The sequence below is a fragment of the Pleurodeles waltl genome, chromosome 4_2 (genome assembly GCF_031143425.1).
Source record: "Pleurodeles waltl isolate 20211129_DDA chromosome 4_2, aPleWal1.hap1.20221129, whole genome shotgun sequence".
NCBI classification, from domain to species: Eukaryota; Metazoa; Chordata; class Amphibia; order Caudata; family Salamandridae; genus Pleurodeles; species Pleurodeles waltl.
Genome location: NC_090443.1, coordinates 1,050,648,594 through 1,050,670,989, shown reverse-complemented (window position 1 = coordinate 1,050,670,989; position 22,396 = coordinate 1,050,648,594). Strand labels below are relative to the sequence as shown.

The following is a 22,396-nucleotide window of genomic DNA, read 5'->3' as shown; positions in this document are numbered from 1 at the left end:
TTCAACGGGTTACAAAAAGCCTCCGCAACATTCTGCAGAGTTCGACAATGGGCAGAAATAGGCATGTTGCGCTGCTTGCACTCTGATTTAGCATGAAGAGCACCACGCAGTTCGCCAGATGGCGCAGCTACCAGAGTTGATTTTGCTGCTCAAGTAGATTTTCTGCTCAGGCACCAGCCTTCTGACCACCAACGGTCATGACTCCCTGCGTCATTGGATGTCATTCTAGCAACTGAAAATCATGCTAGGGGAAGCCAAATGTCGATCGCAATCCCCAGCTTACTTTCTGTTTTGGAGCTGCGCGCAAGAAACAATTCTACCATGGAGCTTTTCTAGTTATTTTGCCGTAACTCCGCGTTAAAGCGTAATACATAGTCGGCAATATTCTACCAATGCTGCCGACGGCGGAATGGAATATTTCACCCATCCCTAAAATTTATTAGGAAATTATATGAATTGTAATGACATTTTTTCATGAAGACAGCCTAGTTTCCACAGCAGAAATCACTGAAGCATATCAACAAAAAGCTTCTCGAAAACAAGAGCGCAATAATACATAAATTCCAACAGAAATAGACAATGTTGTTAATTAAACACGGCAAAACAGACCTACAAACGTGTAGCCTTTTAATAGGTCTTTATGTTTAGACCTCACAAATAAATCAGACAGTATTCTATATTAGTTTTGTATTAAAGTTAATAATGAATATTATAATATCTGTAGCACACTTCCCGCTCCTCATTAAGGCCAACATGTATTAGCCCTTGGCTCAGTTATCCACCGGACTCGCACTCCCTAAGCAAAGACCTTCGTGGCGACCACAGCGCTAAGTGAAGCCCCAAAGTAAAACATTATAAAAAGTTCGCGGGGCAGACTTTCGGAATCTTGCGATAGGTTGGTTGGAGAAGCGTGTAAGGTGATGATAGCCCTCGATAGTGATATGAAAGATGCTCATGGCATTACAAAAAGAGTTTGATTTGTTCTGTTATAAGAGCCCCTTTTCACAGACAGGATCATGTTTTAAATCAAACACTCCTTGATAAATCTGGTATATTTAGCACCTCTTTGTTCAAGGAGAATGTTATGATTTTCCTGTTCCTTCTTCCTGCCCCCATCTTCTCCTCATTGCAGTATATTGCATCACTTTTACTGCTCACAAAATTGTTTCCTCCTCAGAAGCCACTGGTTACATCCTAGGCACATTATCTAAATAGCTGCCTGACCTGCGGCCTGAAGTTGGGTCCAGCCAGGAAGTGGATGGGACAGAGTGATGCTAGACTGGATGAGAATAATAACTAGCACTTTGTAAAGTGCTTTAATCCCACCGACTAACATGTTACTGTGATCCTACTGACTAGTACTTACGTACATGCCAGCATTGGCAGAGAACTCAAGTCTCACTCATTGCGAGTGAGACTCACTCGTTGAAGGATCTCACTGACAGCATCTTTTGTCATGCCATACCAATGTCATACCTGATTGAAGAGGTGGAAATGGAGCCCTAAAAGTAGATCTGTTCAGATGCAATGACTTCAGGAAACAAGCGCACCGCTACAGGCCCCTTCACAAGCTAGGAAGAGAAGATTTGGACGCATCAGATCAGAGTGCTTCTTGGCAACCTGTGTAAGCCTTGAGTCTACTTTAGTGAGGTTTTGGTGTTATTCAATTTTTTATATTTATTTGGATTTTCTTTTTCTTTTTATTGATGTCATCTCCAGTCTTCTTAATCATGTCCAAACTTTTGTTCTATCATTACGTATAAAATCAGATATACTAATTTCCAGCTGTCACTCCTAAAAACGTTCAATCTAATGAGCTCTGCATTTGAGAACACATAACTAATATATGTAGAAAAAATGGGAAAAATGAATTTTCCCATTTATTGGCATTTACCTCAAGCTGGCGACACCTAAAATATTGTCATTTCCCCCCCAAACAATTGTGGTTGGCCTGCCTGAATTGTGAGCTCTGGGAGTTATGCGCTCATAATATTATGTTCAGAAAGCTGTCACCCTGTGTAAGGCGCACAGCACTTTCAGTGAGATCTTACACAAAGATGTGTGGTAGTGTCACATTGTCCCCTGAGCGGTGAGAACACCGAGTAGCTAAGTTCACTTATTATAAACTTTGGTCTGCTGTTTGCCTTTAGTGCTCATGCTCCCCAGACACCTGTTCCACTCACATTGCCTTCTATGCAAGTTTTAGTCAAGCTGAAAAGAAGGGAAAACTCTAAAATGCAGCAAGACTCTTCAGCGGCCATCTTCCCATGGGAAAGCGGGGAGGATTATGGGATAACATTGGAAGCCATGCTAGCCCTCAGGGACAGTCCAGGGCATACTTGCTAGGAATATGGTTCAGGAAGGTAGCCATTTTGGAGCAACGTGCTTTTACATCAGAGAAACAAGAGAGGGTCAGGAAAACAAAGAAGGAACAGAAATGTCTTCATTATGTGATTAGCTAATGAGTGTTTTAAAAAAATACATTATTGTTATTTCTTAGCATTTGAAAAACATATAAGGAAGTTCCAAAGTTACTTAATTTTCTGAAAACGTTAGTAGTTAGTGCTCATTTAATGGACTCTTAGAATAAATAATGCCTCATAGAGTTGGTGAATCCAAAGGTTTTCTGCTAAAATGAGAATTCAATATTTAGAAAAATAGAATGTTCCAAGATGGCAGCTAGATTCCGTTCAAAGGAGGCTGAAAACAGACTACAGAGGAAGTAGAACACCTTCCCGCTTGCAAGCCACGCCATCTTGGAATGGCTTAGATCCCTGACAAACCAATGTGCGCTTCTGAGATTAAAAAAAATATGAATTTAATGAAAAGGACATCTTCAACCAATAGACATTCCTATATCTGTAATGACCCATTACTACCCCTAGTGTCATTAAGTGTGGTGTAACAGAAGGCCACAGTTCACTGTAGGTTTCTATAGCAGCTTCTCGTTGACGGGAGAGTTTCAGATACCAGCTTCTCGCTGGTGGGATATGTTCTGACGACAGAGGTAAAATGGAGTACACATTTGTGTCCTGAATTCAAAGTTTCTAGAGAATGCACTTCTAAAGACAGTTCTTGAGTATGGAAATTGAGTTTCCTTGTCACATTTGGTCAACTTTTTTTCATTTAAAAAAATCAGCTCTTTCTATGTAAGACTCTCTCTTGCTTTGGGTGTGCTTGTGCCAGCCCAATCGCTCTTCCTCCTGCAGACCTCGATCACAGAAAGGGAGGTCCTACCATGCCCTTTGGCCGCTCCCGCCGTGAGAGTCCAGCCAGTGTCCGGAGTTCCCAAGGTGCAGGGACACCGGAATGATCCCGGGTTGGATCAAAGCTCTCGGCGGTTCAGTAGCAGGAGGCAGAGGTGAAGGGAGATCATGAGGTGGAGAGTCCAAGAGCTCTCTTGGGACAGGCTTGAGCTACCATCAATGGGACAGTCCAACCCAATGCAGTTCTGCAGGTCTCCCTCACTCCCGTAGCCCCCCCAGTAGTCCTCCTCTGTGGGGCCGTCATACTTTGGGCTGTAGATGTCATTGGACGGAAGATCCTTGTAGAGCGTAGAAGGGTTGGGGACGCTGCTGTCTATCCTCCCATCCCCCAGCCCGTAGAGATTGTTGGATGAACCGTTGACCCTTGCGCCGCCATTGACGGTTTGAGCACCGCCATTGCCGTTTATGATCTTGGGCTTCCACTTGGCCTTTACACCGTTCTTACCCTGGCCGGTGGTTGTCCCTGGACAGGAGACAAAGTCCTCCTCCGCTAGGAAGCGAAGATCCATTCCGCGGCGCTCAGGTGGTGACACACAGAGAACATCCGAGCTGGAGATGCGGAATTGGCGGTACCAGGCCCAGAGCGAGCGTGCGCGGCAGTCGCAGGCCCAGGGGTTGCCGTTGAGACGCAGGAACTCCAGCGACGGCAGATCGCCCATGGTGTCGCCGGACAGGTTGGTCAGGCTGTTGTTGAAGAGGTACAGAATGGTGACTTTGTAGAGATCGTGGAAGGCCCAGCGGTGGATGACGTGCAGCCGGTTCATGTGGAGGAGCAGGCGGTCCAGGTTCATCAGGCCACGGAACACATTCTCGGAGAGCACCCGGAGCCGGTTCCCGTGCAGGAAGAGATGAGTGAGGTTTGAGTTGTCAATGAAGAGGTCATCCTGTCACCAAAAGAGAAGAAGAAAGAGGTTGAGAAAGATACATCTAGAGAAGAGACAAGACTGGTCATAGCAGAGCTCCTAGGATCTGACCTATGTATGCGCTTGCTATGTTACTAGTGTATGTGGGAGCTCTAATGGTCTGCAGCCAGGCTTACCGCGTCACCACCACACACAGGGACTCAGGGCTCCTTGAAGCCACAGCAGGAAACAAGCCTGACCATTGGCAGGTGACAGGGTAGGGAGGCAGGTCCAAAGTCCATGTGACATGAAAGGGGCGAAGATTTAGAAAAATGCACCTCGAATATGGTGTACCCCCTCTTATGGTATAGTAAAACAGTCATTTCTTAGTTATTCTGCTGTCATTTGGTGCCACCTGTAAGTGGCAACTTAGGTCTCCTGACTTATATCAACTGGTGAAAGCCCCAGGCTCCTTTGGTGGTGACCTTGCTACCATGTCTCTCACGGTCCATCATGAAGGGATGGGTGGGAACAGGGAGTAAACAGAACCCTATTCACTCTGCAGAGGTCCCACTGCTGGCCTGCTCCCTACATCCTACCCAGCTATTAGGAGGCTCCTAGGGGGCCACGAGTGGTACAAGGGGTCAAATCTGTGATACCTTTGGACATCAAAGGGTGTGTGACGTCACTTCTTCTACCTGGGCATTTTTTTTAAATCGACAGGTGGTGAACTCAGTCCATGCACTAACAAGCCTACATGTGTCCGACCTTGTCTCAGCCTTCCAAGCCTGTCAGACACCCCATCATGTGCTGAGCTCACTCCATGCACTAACAAGCCTGCATGTGTCTATCTGCAGACCTCCCAGCCTGTCAGACACCCCATCATGTGCTGAACTCAGTCCATGCACTAACAAGCCCGCACGTGTCTATCTGCAGCCTTCCAAGCCTGTCAGACACCCCATCATGTGCTGCGCTCAGTCCGTGCACTAACAAGCCTGCATGTGTCTATCTGCAGCCTTCCAAGCCTGTCAGACACCCCATCATGTGCTGAGCTCAGTCCGTGCACTAACAAGCCCGCGCGTGTCTATCTGCAGCCTTCCAAGCCTGTCAGACACCCCATCATGTGCTGCGCTCAGTCCGTGCACTAACAAGCCCGCATGTGTCTATCTGCAGCCTTCCAAGCCTGTCAGACACCCCATCACGTGCTGCGCTCAGTCCGTGCACTAACAAGCCTGCATGTGTCTATCTGCAGCACTCCCAGCCTGTCAGACACCCCATCATGTGCTGCAGTCACCAGCCTAAACGTGTCTGACTTTGTCCCACTTTCCCGTCAGCCTATTGACTTCCAGGGAGTTGTCTTGTTTTGTTTCACTGGTCCTGATGCAGGGCATCTCGAGACATTTTATGGGCACAGGAGGGACAGACTGTTTGTACCCCATGAGCATTTGACAGCCCCTCCTTTATAATGCATCCTGCAATGGGTGGACAGGTGGGAGGACTGACTATTTAGATATGTTTACTTTATTCTGCTGATGAAAAAGGAATTAAAAGAATCTAAATTACAATGAGTGAGTTGGTGCTGAGCACGCACAGTGAGGGAGTCCAGGATCTTTCATATGAGGCGTGGAGGAGAGGTGGGAGGGGCTTGTGTTTGTGTCAGTCTGTGAAGAGGGGGAGTCTGCTCTAACTTTATCATTTCAGGAAAGAGAGGGACAGAGCACTGGAGTGGTTTGGTCAGAAATACAGGGGCCGATTTACTAACCTGTCCCGCAGGGCAGCAAGCAAAGTTACTGCGCAGGGTCGTGAAAGGGCCGAATTGCTCCATATTTACAATTATTTGGAGCATTTTGTCTCTCCTGGCGCTGGCGCACCTCAGGCAGCCTAGCGCCAACGCAGGCCCCCTTGCAGCATGGTGCACGGAGAATGGAACGGACACCTTCTTGCACAAAAACAACCTCCAGGACATTTCACTCTTTTTATGTGTTCTGCAATTTGCTCTGGGAGGATGGCGCAGCGGTTTCATCAAGTCCTGGTTTACAACCCTTTCTCAATCTGGGATTGGGTGAAATCCGTGGGTGGATGCTTAGGAATGCCCATATTCCACCCACGGAACACCTCCCAGAATGAAATGTAATGCAATGCAGTGCGCACGCTACGTTGTGTTATTTTTTGGCGGCGCAAATTGCCCCTTGCGTGGCTTTGTAAATATCTACGAGCATTTTGCGTGATAAATGCGCCAGAAACGTGATGCAACCATGATGCAAAATGTTAGTAAATATGGCCCACAGTTTTTATTAACGGGGGAACATTGGACTGAAGTCCGGCTCTGTCTGAAGGATGATCACAATTACAGAAGCCCCCCAGATAGAGCACCCCCCTCCACCCCTTCAGCAAGAAGCTCAGTAGAGAAAGTTCAACTGAGACCTCCCAATCAGTGAGGGAGCCGCATCCTCTCCCTCCCAGAGGGCCCCGGGACTGAGGTCCAACTTACAAACTGAGTTAGAACGTGAGAAGAACTACAGGCGGTCTCCCGGGCCCCCCATGAGGGGAGCACCCCGGTCTGATGGGAACCGGGGAAGGTGAAGGGTTGAAAGCCATGTGCAGACTTCACAGGCTTATCTATGATGAATGAGTGATTCCCAAACAGTGGGTGGGGGGCCCCTGGGGGTCCGCAGAGCCTACTCAGGGGTCCACCACTGCTTAGAAAATGAAACAATATTAACTGATCAATAAAGTGGATATAAACAATGAGGCTAAATGGACAGTTTCAAAGTTTCAAATGTGCTGTAAATGTGAACAAATTTGAAATTGGAGGCTAAAAATTAAGTTCATTTCCTCAGATTAATTTGCGAGAGCAGTGCGCGTGCATCATACAGAATATACTATGGACAATGAGGCTTTCATTAAATTTAGAGAAGCTACAACCCTCGTATTAACATTACACTTTTGATTTTTGTTATATTTGATTGTGAATTAAATAAATCATTTCATTGTTTGGGTGTTTGTTTCATGAATGCTTGTTTCTGTATTGTTTGTGAATCGTTTAGCTGTTCAAACCATCGAACATGCTTAGGCCGGGCTCCCCGGCTTCCAGTAAGAATTCAGTGGGGGCCCCCAATTCCAATAATAATTCAGTGGGGGTGCCTCATTTCCAGTAATGAATAAATAGGGGGTCCTCAGAAGTCAAAAGGTTCAAAATCGCTGCGGTTTACAAATCTCAGATCGGTGGAGGGAGCTCAACTGCAGAAGAAACATGACCTTAAACCCCCGAGGTCACTCACAATGTCTATCAAGAAAGGTGGAATCAACTCTTTCAAGATCACATCCCCTCCTAATCTCTCCAAACCCCCAGCAAAAGGATTTAAATACAACACCCGGGAAGGTTTTCCAGACACCCTCTTTGCTGATCAGTATCATAGTCGTCGGTATGGAAACCTTAAAACAGACTCATCGCCTTTACATGTCCTGGCCCCTACAACAGACTCAATGTGACATCTACTAACATCCCTCCTGGATGCAAGCTTCAACTTCCCCTCATTATTCAATGGAACCGCCTCTGTTTCCACACACAACAATGGTGAGATCGTGATTCAGTGCTCAGATCTGCAACTTTCCCCATCTGACCACATTTTCAGAGCCCCCACCCCAATGACCCCCTGCAAGCTTCCTCCAACACAGCATTCAACTCCCCCAAACACATCATTTACCCCACACGCCCAACTCAACCCCACTTCAACACCCCCAACCAATCAGAGGTCTTGATACCTACCCCTAGCAGGATACCCCTACCCTCTCAGCCATACCCCCCAACGTCCAGTACACTCCCCTAAAATTACCCCTCCTCTTTCCCCAATCATTTGCTTCCCCTCAACTTGTCACAGATAGCAGCTCCCCCATATAGACCCCACTGGTGCCATGACCCCATCCTGCCAGATCACACACAGACCAGCCACCCTACTAATACTGCACCCTCTCATGCCAAGCCACACCCCTCTCACCTTGTACACACACACAGAACACTTCACCCCCACAATGACACCGTCCAATAACACCTCACCCACTCCCCACATCACACACTCCCACACTCATCCTTGTAAGCATACACACACACACACAGAACACTTCCCCTCCACAATGACACCGTCCAATAACACCTCACTCACGTCCCACATCACACACTCTCACACTCATCCTTGTATACACACACAACACTTCCCCTCCACAATGACACCGTCCAATAACACCTCACTCACGTCCCACATTACACACTCTCACACTCATCCTTGTATACACACACACAGACATAACACTTCCCCTCCACAATGACACCGTCCAATAACACCTCACTCACGCCCCACATCACACACTCTCACACTCATCCTTGTATACACACACACAGACATAACACTTCCCCTCCACAATGACACCGTCCAATAACACCTCACTCACGCCCCACATCACACACTCCCACACTCATCCTTGTATACACACACACACACACAGAACACTTCCCCTCCACAATGACACGTCCAATGACACCTCACTCACGTGCCACATCACACACTCTCACACTCATCCTTGTATACACACACACGCGTAACACTTCCCCTTCACAATGACACCGTCCAATAACGCCTCACTCACGCCCCACATCACACACTTCCACACTCATCCTTGTATACACACACACACACATAACACTTCCCCCCACAATGACACCGTCCAATAACACCTCACTCACGCCCCACATCACACACTCCCACACTCATCCTTGTATACACACACACACACATAACACTTCCCCCCACAATGACACCGTCCAATAACACCTCACTCACGTCCCACATCACACACTCCCACACTCATCCTTGTATACACACACACACATAACACTTCCCCTCCACAATGACACCGTCCAATAACACCTCACTCACGTCCCAGATCACACACTCCCACACTCATCCTTGTATACACACACACAGACATAACACTTCCCCTCCACAATGACACCGTCCAATAACACCTCACTCACGCCCCACATCACACACTCCCACACTCATCCTTGTATACACACACACACACACACACACAGAACACTTCCCCTCCACAATGACACGTCCAATGACACCTCACTCACGTGCCACATCACACACTCTCACACTCATCCTTGTATACACACACACGCGTAACACTTCCCCTTCACAATGACACCGTCCAATAACGCCTCACTCACGCCCCACATCACACACTTCCACACTCATCCTTGTATACACACACACACACATAACACTTCCCCCCACAATGACACCGTCCAATAACACCTCACTCACGCCCCACATCACACACTCCCACACTCATCCTTGTATACACACACACACACATAACACTTCCCCCCACAATGACACCGTCCAATAACACCTCACTCACGTCCCACATCACACACTCCCACACTCATCCTTGTATACACACACACACATAACACTTCCCCTCCACAATGACACCGTCCAATAACACCTCACTCACGTCCCAGATCACACACTCCCACACTCATCCTTGTAAGCATACAAACACATAACACTCCCCCCCACAATGACACCGTCCAATAACACCTCACTCACGTCCCAGATCACACACTCCCACACTCATCCTTGACGCACCACGGGTTGGTCCTCTCTCCACCATCAGCATCATCACTCCTTTCATCCACACTGGCTACAACCCCTCTGATGTGTCACATTACACACCACCTCATCTGATGACATCTACTCACAACACCCCATCTCCTCCCCCCACGTTCAGTTTCACAAGAATTCTCCTCCCACACCGAATCCACAAAGACACACCCACACCCCTGGCTTTCCTCACCTAAGTCTACCTGGCTATGCACACACCCCCTTCACTCACTGCGGCTACACACCTCCCTCTATTGCTCACTTGAGTCCTTCCCCCTCACACGACAACACCACACAGCAACTGGCAACAAGCACCACCACACTTAATCACCACCACGAAGGCCACCTTTGACAACCCCACAGACACCACATCACAGACATCACCTCAAGGCGCTCTGCTTTATTGCACCTTACCCTCATTCAGGCTCAGTCACTCACACAGTGTGTGCTCCACTAACACTACACACCACATCCCACGAACTCGTCTAACCCCTCTCCACCCATCTCCCGTCTCCTGAAGCCCACCGCCTACAGAACTAACCAGATCTCCTCAGCTCAAAGGGTCTCCGCTCAACGAGACTGTATTCCAGGTAAACTCCAGACCGTCATCTCTACCAGACCTTCTCCCCTCCAGCTGAAGACCCCCTATCCTCAGAGCTCACTACCCAGGAGCAGTTGGTTACCACACCCCACAAGGTTCACACCCACTCTCTCCCAGGCTGACCTTGCCACCCTTCTTGCAGGCTACAGCTGCACCCAAACCCCTCCACTCCCTTTCTGCCCTCCTCTAGGTCTCCCCAGACAACTCCAAGCAGCAGAGAGCTCCAAAGGTCTTCTCCACCCGATTACAAAACCACCCACGTCTAAAGTGGACACCTGCTCTCAGGAACAATATCCCTGTAGTAACCAAAACACCTGAACCCCTCCCACTAAATCCAGCACCCCCCTCTACACACCAAGCTGTGCAACCTCAGACCTGCTGTGGAGCACAAACTGGAACTCTCCAACACTATCTGTCAATACAATCTAGTCCTTTCATTCTCACTGAGACCTGGTTCAAGGACACATCCCACAACACCTCTGACCTTCTACGTCCTCCAAACAACTCCATCATCAGAAGGCAGAGTCGGGCAGTATCTCAGGCCACCACAGAAATTCACTGCCCTACAAGAAGATACCAAGTGGCCCCTTCTCCACGGTTCAATGCCTCACTCTGGACCCACGAGTGCAACAGAGTTCTCCCTTCAGTGAAATGCAAAGTTTCACCATCAGGTAACAGCATGGCCTTTATCCAGGTATGCACTGACCTCATAACTGACGAAACCACCCGGAGAGACAAAGTGATCTTTGTGGGAGACTTCAACCTTCACTGGGGCACCCCAGAAGACTGTACAGTGAACCCCTTCACCTGCACGGTCCCCAAGAATGATTTGATCCAACATAACTTCAAGGCCACACACTGAATGCTCCATACCAGACCCAATAATCTCCAAAGATGACAAGCTCTCAGTGAATGATACAATCCTGGTAAACTGATCCGATCACTCCCTCATTCCCTTCACCCTATGACTCTCTCACACCGTGGTAATGGGTCAGCTGAAAAGAGCGACTACCTGGTTTTCAGACACCAGGAACTTACTCTTAGCAACACTGCTCAGAAGAAACTGTCCTCTATTGGTCCCACCACAAGTGTGAATAATGTGTCCAGCCACAGCTTTGATCTCTGATGTGCTTGATGTTCTAACTCCATGCCAAAGCAAAAGGAAACGACCTAAACCACCAGCATCATGGCTCAACACGCCCTTTATGAGGAAAGCAAACCCCTAAGAATCTTAGAGAAGAAATAGAGGCGGTCGCCCTACCTTCACCCCGGCATGCAAATCCGAGTCTAGATGCTCAAAGTTGTACCTAAGTCTGCTCGGTCCAGGAGAGCTGTCAAGGTGCAGTTTGTTCTCCCAGAAGGAAAGTTATCGCCTGGAGCAGAACACCTTGGTTTCATTGTGACCGGAGACCAGTAGTCCAGTAGCAACTGGACTTTTGCTGGACCCTTTAGGACTTGAAAGACATTGACCCGTGTGGCCGAAGTCTCCCCACTACGACCATGGACCGAAGAGTAGCCCCAGGAAGCCCCTTAGACCTGTATCCCTTGCACCAGGACCATTCCATGGAAGTCGATGGCAAGCTGCCGTTAACAACAGGACTGGACTGGACACTACTTTTCCTTCAAGGCAACTGTTCCTTGGAACTTTGTTAGTCCCCCTGACCGGCCCCCTGCTGGAGATGGTCGCACAAAGTGACCGAAAGTGACCGCTCTCAAGTTTAAGAAACATTTTCCCCAAAACCTTTCTAAGTGCCAAATGTGCAGTACATACCAATGCTTGTTTGTTTGTGGTTGAGTGGAAAGCTGTGATTTATTGTTCCTTCAAGTCTATATATCTGCAGAAATCTCGGGTGGATCTTGTTCATTTTTGTGTCCATAAATTTGTAAAAATACAGTCTATTTTTATAAATTGGTGTCAGATTTCTTGAGAGTCGCGTTTCTTTGTTCTTTGGGTGTTTTGGTAGTTCTAAATGCCTTACACTAGTCCCTTTATGCAAGCCTGGCTGCTTGAAGCCACAGCTACCCAGGACTGAGCTATGGTCCTACAAACAAGTGTGGCTGGGCCCAGTTGTACGTGTTTTACAGGGTGAGGTCGCACAACCACATCATATAATACACTACTTTCCTCACATAGAGGCACTGCTTGCCTCGAGTGGTACAATACTGACTTTGAAATATTGACCTACAGCAATATCGACGTCAAGATACTGACTTGGAGAATTTATTCTATTCTATTCTATTCTTTTCTATTCTATTCTATTCTATGTGCATTTGTAGAGCGCATGGCGACCCGTAGCCATCCCAGTGCTAGAAACGCGACACAGTACACAGGGGCAAATTAGTTATCAGGTAATATCATCAACAAGGGTAGATGTGAAGTTAGACTAGGGATTCTCCCCTCCCCCACGTAAGGCTAACTTGCCAATAATGTTACAGTCGATATTTAGCAAACTATGTATTATTGCAGTTTGGAATTTTTTGATATAGGACCTCAGCTTGTATATATATATATATGTATGTTTTGTAATGTGGTCCGGTGAGGCTCCGGACCCATGACCTCTTGCCCCTTTCCTCCTTTACATGATAGGAAGGGAAGGGTGACTCGTGGCACCTTCACCTGTAGATAGCTCAGCAGGTTACCACAGGCTGTGGAGATCTTCTGTGATGTGATGCGGGGAAGCTCAGGTCCTGTGCACCATCACTCGTTACCCCCCTCCCTCTATAGATCTTCTCCAATAGACACTGGCACCCCGGCCTCAGTTTCCCTCCCAAAGAGTTAGGTGGTGCCCCTCTGACCTGCAGTTAGTGCCACCTCTCTTGTGGGGCAACATTTATTTAGGGCTTGCCATGCCTATGTGGGGCGCGGAGGTGCTCACCTACACGGGTAGCACGCAACACAGTGTAGGGTGTGTGGTTGAAAGAGTGTTCTTTTTCTTTTGATCCTATGTTCATATTCTAGGGAGAGGATGTGGCGTAACGGCCTGAGCTGCCGGCTTCGGAGCTGGGGAACCAGGTTTGAGTCTCGGCATCAGCTCAACATCCTGTGATTCTGGGCAAATCACTTAGGGCCTGATTACAATCTTGGTGGATAGAATACTCCCCCACAAACGTGACGGATATTACGTCCGCCGTATTACAATCGCCATAGGGTGCAATGGGATCGTAATACAGAGGACAGGATATTCGTCACGTTTGTGATGAAGTAACCCTGTCCGCCAACATCGTAAGAAGGCCCTTGTTCTCCCTGTGCCCACAATTCAGTGCCTTGCGACCCTCACAAGGTAATTTGCCACGCTTTACGAACCCTGGATTTATGTGGGAAGCGTTTCGATGTTGTGCATAACAGAGATCTCTGTGAAGGTGGCACCGTGGAAACCAGGTCCCGTGCCCCAGACCCCTAGGACTCGTTGGCTCTCCACAGACCCCTGAATGAGTGGGCGGAGCACTGCTCACCTGCAGGTAGAGAAGCAGGTTGTCCTGCAGGTAGAGGTACTGCAGGCTGTACAGCCTCCTGAAGATCAGGCTGGGCAGGCTGGTCAGCTGGCAGCGGTAGAGATTCAGGGACTGGAGCCGGGACAGGCCCCGGAAGGTGTCAGCATCCAGCGCCTTCAGGTGGCGGTTATCACCCAGGTCCAGCTCCTGCAGGCTGCGCAGGTCCCAGAAGGCGCCGGTCTGGATGTTGGTCACGTTGTTGGAGTAGAGCCAGAGTTTGACCGTGTGGGGTCCGAAGATGCCCACCCGCAGGTCGGTGATGAGGTTGTTCTGTAGGAAGATGCGCTGGGCGTTGGGTGGGATGCCGAGGGGCACCTTGGAGAAGTTATGGGACTGGCAGCTGACTGTGGGGGGTGAGAAGTAGCAGGTGCAGAGGCTGGGGCAGGTGGGAAGGACGGGGTGGCACGCCAGGAGGACCAGGAGAATGTGGACTGTGGCGCGAACTGGGCCTGAAATGGACAGAGAGAGAGAGAGACATTGTTATAAACACTCTGTACTCACTTAATACCACACTACACTGCTACACATGTCAAAGACAAAACATGACCCATGCCACCTAAAGCAAGATAGAAACATGTCTCAGAAAATCAGCCACAGGGACACCCCGCTGTCTACTAATGTCAGCCTGTGTACACAGGGTCTTAAACTCAATGCCACCTTTTGGGAAGGCAAGACAGGATGCATAGTCCTCGGTACTCACCTCAAGAAGGTACGTATTGGCTCACTTATCCCATAAAAACAGGGGGCATAATTACGAGACCTGTATGTGTTGGAGCATCCGTTGTTTGAATGTCTGGCAGAGCCCACTGCAGAACCATATCTACGAGGCCACGCACAGCCACTTTGCGTGGCTTTTCTTGGCCTCATAGGTATGGAGTAAAGCACCCGGAGTAAGTCGCTGCGTTGCCTTGCTCTACGCAATGGAGGCGTTCCATGAGCGTTGCAGTAGGTTTTCCCACACAACACCCACGCATTCCCAGATTTACAAGGATGTGGGAATGTGTTAAAACCCTAGGAGGCACAACGAAGGGAAATATCTTTATTTCTCCTTGTGTTTTCCTCTTTCTGTGTGCTGCATTTCGTAAATACGGTGCATTTTTGCATTTTCCCTGTGGTGCAGGGCAGTGCAGCAAGGTCACTTGCTGTGCTGCCCTGCGCCACCATTTAAGTAAATAGTAGGGGTGGGCAGAGCTGATGGAGTTCCACTCCACGGAATACCACGGAGTTGATTAATACCTGTGGAATTCCGCAGAGGCGGAGTGCCGTGAGCTGCGGAGTGGCCCTCAATGCGCCTGATCTCAGAATCGCTAAGTAGGGTCGGGCCAGGCTAGGCCCGACCCTACTTAGCGCTTTCAAGATCAGGCGCGTTGAGGACAGGGCCATAGGCAGCAAAAGCTGCCATTTCAGGCCTCTTGTGCATGGGCCTGCCCGGTGTGCAGTCAGTGCACACAGGGCAGGCCGGGGCACAAAAGGCGTGAAACAGCAGCTTTTACTGCCTACGGCCCTGGTCGGAATTCAGGCCGGGGCTGTAGGCAGCGAACGCTGCTGTTTCAGGTCTTTCATGCACCAGTTTGTGCATAGAAAAAAGGGGGTCTTTGTTGCCAGCGGCCTGGCTGGCTCTCCTCCTCCCTGGATCATCCGGAGCTACTGGGCCGCCGGCGAGCAGCTCCACGCCGCTGATGTCGGGTGAATGCGCACTGCAGCCCAGTTATGGGCTACACAGCACAAGCGGAGATTCTGTCCGAATTCCGAGTGCCAAAAACTTTGTTACCCTGCCAGCGGAGCGGAGCTCACCGTCCACCCCTAGTAAATATGCCCTCTGATACTTGTCCTGTCTGCTAACCTGCGCCCCTACTCATGACAAATATGGGGGTGGCAGCCATCCCAGTAGCAGACTGGCACTGGCTCTGTTCCTGGCCAAACTTTGCCCCCAGAGTAGCCTTTACAGACTATTATTTCAGACTCACTGTCCACTTAAAAGTCTTATTCCTAGGAGGGCGGCAACTGTTCTTCTGCCTAAGGATGGCCTCCATCTGCCACGCTCCTGGGGTGGGTGGCAAAGGCTGTGTGCCCCGATGGCAGAGCCACCGGTTACATGGCGGATGTGACTGTCTGCAGATGGTGTCGGACCTCGCTACGTGTGGTAAGGGACCCATGCCCCATCCCCAGTGGTGCCCACGTAAACCCCGATGGTCCTTTGGAGAAAAGCCTTGCAGTGTCCCTGGTGTGATGGGGAGTGTGACCTGGTGCATGACCTGGTGCGTAACCTAGTGCGTGACCTAATGCGTGACCCAGTGTGTGACCTAGCGTTTGACCTGGTGCGTGACCTAGTGCGTAACCTAATGCGTAACCTAATATATGACCTAATGCGTAACCTAGTGCGTGACCTAGTGCGTGACCTGGTCGGTGACCTAGCCCATGACCTGATTCATGTCCTAGTGTGTGACCCACTGTGTGACCCGGTGCGTGATCCAATGCGTGACCTGGTGCGTAACCTAGTGCGTGACCTAATGTGTGACTTAATGCGTAACGTAGTGCGTGACCTAGTGCGTGACCTAATGTGTGACCTAATGCGTGACCCAGTGTGTGACCTAGCGTTTGACCTGGTGCGTGACCTAGTGTGTAACCTAATGCGTAACCTAATATATGACCTAATGCGTAACCTAGTGCGTGACCTGGTCCGTGACCTAGCGCATGACCTGATTCATGTCCTAGTGTGTGACCCACTGTGTGACCCGGTGCGTGATCCAATGCGTGACCCAGTGCATGACCTAGTGCGTAACCTAATGCATAGCCTAATATATGACCTAATGCGTAACCTAGTGCATGACCTAGTGCATGACCTGGTCCATGACGTGACGTGGTCTGTGACCTAGTGCATGACCTGATTCAGGCAAGGAGGACCAGAGCTTTACAAGCCCCAGTCTGAGAGCCAGACATAGATGACCAGAACTTTACATGGCCCAGCCTGAGAGCCAGGTACGGATTACCAGAACTTTACATGCTCCAACCTGGGAGCCAGGCAAGGAGGACCAGAGCTTTACAAGCCCCAGTCTGAGAGCCAGACACAGATGACCAGAACTTTACATGGCCCAGCCTGAGAGCCAGGTATGGATTACCAGAACTTTACATGCCCCAAACCTGAGAGCCAGGTACTGATGACTAGAACTTTACATGCTCCAACCTGAGAGCCAGGTGAGGAGCACCAGAACTTTACAAGCCCCAGCCTGAGAGCAGATACAGATGACCAGAACTTTACATGCCCCAACCTGAGAGCCAGGTACTGATGACTAGAACTTTACGTGCTCCAACCTGAGAGCCAGGCAAGGAGGCCCAGAGCTTTACAAGCCCCAGTCTGACAGCCAGACACAGATGACCAGAACTTTTCATGCTCCAACCTGAGAGCCAGGAAGGGAGGTTCAGAACTTTACAAGCCCCAGCCTGAGAGCAGGCACAGATGACCAGAACTTTACATGGCCCAGCCTGAGAGCAGGCACAGATGACCAGAACTTTACATGGCCCAGCCTGAGAGCCAGGTACAGAGGACCGGAACTTTACATAGTGAGCCTACCAGACTTCCCCCAGCTTCGAAGCGCTATGAAACGTATATACATATAATCAAATACATAAGATTAAATTGAATAGCAATGCCTGGTGCCAACATTACATGATGATGTTAGTGTACTTCTGAATTAACCATCCTGTCATAGGCTGGGCTCGGCACACACACCTGCTTAGCGCCTGGATACTCTCCCGGGTGATAGAGCGCTGACATGATGACATGACATATGTAAAAACTGTTGAGCCCCCCAGGGCAGGGTGGGGGGGACCTCGAGTGGGGCCACTCGGTAGGTATGGGACCCTCCCCCGTCTCTGTTAGCCTGCTCCCCCACCCTGCAGGTTGCACCCTCAGACCCTACCGTGGTGTCCCCAAAACATCATGACCCTCAGCACTGTTCAGCTCCAAAATAAAAGAATTGAGGTGGAAAGGGTCCGGACACAGCGCTTCGAGAGCCGGCTTGGAGTTACAGGCGCTACAAAGGGCACACGGTACGAGGTTGAACAAGATATATTTTTTATTGGCATATGTATCTCCAATTGAATATTTTGTTTGTAATATGTCACAGGGCCTGGCACGTGTGCCCCCACTCCAGCGTTTCAGTGTTTGTATCCTTTGCAAAATGGGCTCTAAAAATAAAATGGGAATAAATTTAAATATTGGTTTGATAGTAGTAGCTGGTAAGAGGTGGGCGATGCTCGCTGGCACTGCGACGCTGAAGGAAGGTGAGTGGCACACCGGGGTGCAGTGGCACGAGGCACGACCCGCACAGCGCCTGGTGCTGCCGAGGGCTGTTGTGGCGCTAGTGACGTCTTTTCACTCTAAGGCTAAATACAATGGTATTTTGCAAGTTTGCACCACTTTTGAGTCAAAAAATGACGCAAATGAGGCGCTAGAAAAGTATAAATATGGGCCCATGTCTCTGGTGTTGGTAACGCCCCAGTTACTTAGCGGTAATCTTCCTTCTCGCACACTCATTACCCATGAGCATCTGCGTGTGTGAAAAGAAATACCACCAAGGAAACAATACCTATAGGCCCATATTTATACTTTTTGACGCTAAACTGCGCTAACGCAGTTTAGCGTCAAAAAATTTAGCGCCGTCTAACGCCATTCTGAAGCGCCATGCGGGCGCCGTATTTATGGAATGGCGTTAGCCGGCGCTAGCAGACCGGCGCTGCCTGGTGTGCGTGGAAAAAAACCACGTAGACCAGGCAGCGCCGGCGTAGGGGGAAAATGGCGTTAGGGCGTCTTAAAATGGGGCAAGTCAGGTTGAGGCAAAAAAATCGCCTCAACCCGATTTGCGCCATTTTTTTTGACGCCCAGACGCCATTTAAATGACTCCTGTCTTAGTAAAGACAAGAGTCATGCCCCCTTGCCCAATGGCCATGCCCAGGGGACTTATGTCCCCTGGGCATGGTCATTGGGCATAGTGGCATGTAGGGGGGCACAAATAAGGCCCCCCTATGCCACCCAAAAAAAAAAAAAAAAAAAAATTCTACTTACCTGAACTTACCTGAATGTCCCTGGGATGGGTCCCTCCATCCTTGGGTGTCCTCCTGGGGTGGGCAAGAGTGGCAGGGGGGGGTCCCTGGGGGCAGGGGAGGGCACCTGTGGGCTCATTTTGAGCCCACAGGCCCCTTAACGCCTACCCTGACCCAGGCGTTAAAAAGTGGCGCAAATGCGGGGTTTTTTGACCCGACCACTCCCGCACGTGATTTTTGCCCGGGAGTATAAATACGACGCATTTGCGTCGCCGTCATTTTTTTAGACGGGAACGCCTTCCTTGCATCTCATTAACGCAAGGAAGGCGTTCACGCAAAAAAATGACGCTATTTGCCCATACTTTGGCGCTAGACGCGTCTAACGCCAAAGTATAAATATGGCGTTAGTTTTGCGCCGAATTTGCGTCGAAAAAAACGACGCTAATTCGGCGCAAACGGAGTATAAATATGCCCCATAATTTCCTGTCCCTCCAAAATGGTCGACCCAATATGTCCCCCTGATTTGCACAAAAGGGAGGTTTGATTACATCACTTCCTGTAATCCAAAAGCTAACAGCAATTTGAAGCCAAACTTAGAGGGGTTGGAGGGATGGACAACTATGGCTGTGCCGAGGAAGGCCTGGACGCGGAGTAATGAAGATTACCGGTAAGTAACGGGGGTATTACCTCCTCGTCTGTCTTCCTCGCTGTAGTCATTACTCATGAGCTGATACCGCTACAATGCCTAACATAGGCGCGCCCTCAAACAATGCCCAGGTGGCATCAATCCCTCATGGTCAGTCGCCCTCTGCCTCATCAATAGCTTCCTCTGCATCTCATAAACAGCAATCATCTACTGCTGAGCCCCCCTACTTAGCGCAAACCTTGAAGGCGTCACCCCTCGAACAGCTACCCCAAAAGTCAGAAAGAGACCCCCCCTCCCCGAAAGATTATTTTCTAGTCAAGTATGTAATTACAGCTCTTTTCACGCCTAATGTGACAGCGAGAGCTGCCGAATTAAGAGCTGGGGAACCAGATTCGAATCTCGGCGTCGCTCAGCATCCTGTGATTCTGGGCAGATCACGTAACCTCCCTGTGCCGCCCAAAAATGGATGTGTCTGTGTGTAATGCAACTGGTGCTCATGCAAAGCGCTCCGATACCTTCGGGTGGAGCTCGCACCATGTAAAACTGCAAAAAAGAAAAACGTTTCTTCGTCCACTGAATTAGGCAATAGGAAACAGAGGGAAAACTATATCCTTGGAACAATGAAACTCTGAAACTCTTTTAGGACAAACTGAGGGCTGGGCGCAGAACAACCTTATCAGGAAAGACTTTAGAAAACGTTCTGGAGACAACAGAGCGCCCAGTTTCACTTGGCACAGGAGGGGGCCCTTCCTGTGGTTTCTGAGCCTGGCTCTGAAGTACCACCTTCCTTGGATGGAAGGAGGCCCTGTCCATCTGTCTTGAACACACTAGGGACCTTCCGCCTTCTTCTTTGTCTCTTTTGGGGCAGGCGGGAGGGGCAAATAACCTACAACGCAGCCAGTTGGTCGCTGTGTTGGACAAAGTCTGATCAGGCAGACAACTCAGGGGGCTGATGTCTTGACTGCTGGACAGTAGCAGCACGGGGGGGGGGTGCTTGTGTTCGGAAATATCTAGTGCAGCGACGTGGTCCTCCCGCCACCACACACACGGACTTCACCTGCCTGGCTCTGAGGGGCTCAGTTTGGTTATTATAAACAATTGTTGAATGAATGAAGATATCCAGTGCAACTTGTTGTCGGAAGGGACCTTCTGCTCTGTGCGCCCTCATTGTGTGATTACTAGGAGGAGGGAGGTGAGGGGGTTATGGTTCAATTACTTACCAGTGACCTTTATTACCCTGATTCATGGTTCTCCCTGTCCCAGGGTACACTCCTCTCCCCCCCATGCACTTACAACTTTTAACCTGTTATTACAGCATCTGGCGTTGGAAGGAGGGGCTTGTATCAGGGCTGGCGTTAGCGCTGTAACGCCCAGTGCGATAATTGTTTTTACCCCCCTCCCTCCAATGACCTCCTCCTCGAATCCCCTCACTACCACCTGGCAAAACTGCCCCCATCTCTGGATAGCCCCTCTCACGTACATTTCATTTCATTGGTTTTGGGACAGGCCGGCTTTACTATTCCACTGAGCCATTCACGTTAAATACAGATCTGTTCTTTGCAGCAGGCACACTAACCCTCTGCGCTACTTTACTGCTGAGTCTAAACTGCCACTGGACACACTTCCATCTCTCTCCCTCTCTAGCAGGAACATTAATCACAAGAGGTGCCTTGACATTTTTATTGCTGCCTGAAAGCTGGACACACAAGGAACGCTGCAGCAGGTGCTTCGAAACCGTAAGTTATTGTACAACGCAGCCTCCCCCTGAGGTCAGTGCCCGGTAACCCCCCCCTCCCCCTTTTCACATCAGAGACCCCGGTGCTGCCGCACCCGTCGCACCGCCCTAAGAAAACATGTACTTAGGAGCAGTAGAGCTCTCTGTGTGAGGCAAGGAGGCCTCATGGTCTCATTAGTGGGAGGAGTCGGAGTAACGAAGATTACCGGTGAATAACTGAGCCACTCTCCACCTATCACTCGCTTCCTGGTCCCTGTGTTTGGATCAGATCTCGGCGTGAGCGTCAGCTGTCTCTGCCTGGGTCATGTCTTCCTGACTTACACTCCCTCTCTCCCTCCCCTCTCCCTCGCCCCCTCTTTCCACTCACCCCTTCACTTCCTAGCCTCTTTCCCGCTCATTTCTCGGCCTCGGCCGTCTCTACCTGGCTTCTTGCTGTTCTCTTTTTCTGTCTCTGCCCCTCCTCTCGGTACTTCCTCTGTCTCTCTCTCATGATCCCTTCTCTCTCTCCTGGGTGACTGCCCTCTCGTATCTTCAGCTTTTCACCCCTCTCCTCGTTTTCTCTCACACCTCCTCTCTGCCTCTGTCTGTCTGTCTTCACAGCCCCTCTCCCTCACGTCCTATGTCTCTCTCCTGCGCCCTGGCCCCCTGTTCCTCTCTCTCTCTCTCTCTCTCTCTCTCTCTCTCTCTCTCTCTCTCACTCTCTCTAACTCTCTCTCTCTCTAACTCTCTCTCTCTCTCTCTCTCTCTCTCTCTCTCTCTCCCTCCCTGTCTCTCTCTCTCTCTCTCTCTCTCTCTCTCTCTCTCTCTCTCTCTCTCTCTCTCTCTCTCTCTCTCTCTCTCTCTCTCTCTTCTCTCTTCTCTATCCTCACCTCACCCTGTCACTCTCTCCTATCCCTCCCCCGTCCCTTTCTCTCTCCATGTTCTCTCTCTCACTCTTTCCCTCTCTCTCTCTCACACACGTGACAGCCCTCTTCTCTTCTTGTCTGTCCTCACCTCACCCTGTCACTCTCTCCTATCCATCCCCCGTCCCTTTCTCTCTCCATGTTCTCTCTCTCTCTCGCCCTCTCTCACACGTGACAGCCCCCCTCTTCTCTGTCCT

General features: G+C 49.8%; 1 protein-coding gene across 1 annotated transcript in view; it reads right to left on the bottom strand.

Annotated features, from left to right (window-relative positions):
- Nucleotides 1–614: 614 nt before the first annotated feature.
- Nucleotides 615–22,396, bottom strand: part of RTN4RL2 (reticulon 4 receptor like 2) — a 55,974-nt gene continuing 34,192 nt past the window's right edge. The window contains exons 2-3 of the mRNA XM_069233049.1: nucleotides 13,835–14,322; nucleotides 615–4,150 (exon numbers count right to left, since the gene is read on the bottom strand). Of these exons, the coding sequence (XP_069089150.1) occupies nucleotides 3,326–4,150; nucleotides 13,835–14,322 (1,313 nt within the window). The 3' untranslated portion in view covers nucleotides 615–3,325. The remainder of the gene's footprint in view (nucleotides 4,151–13,834; nucleotides 14,323–22,396) is intronic.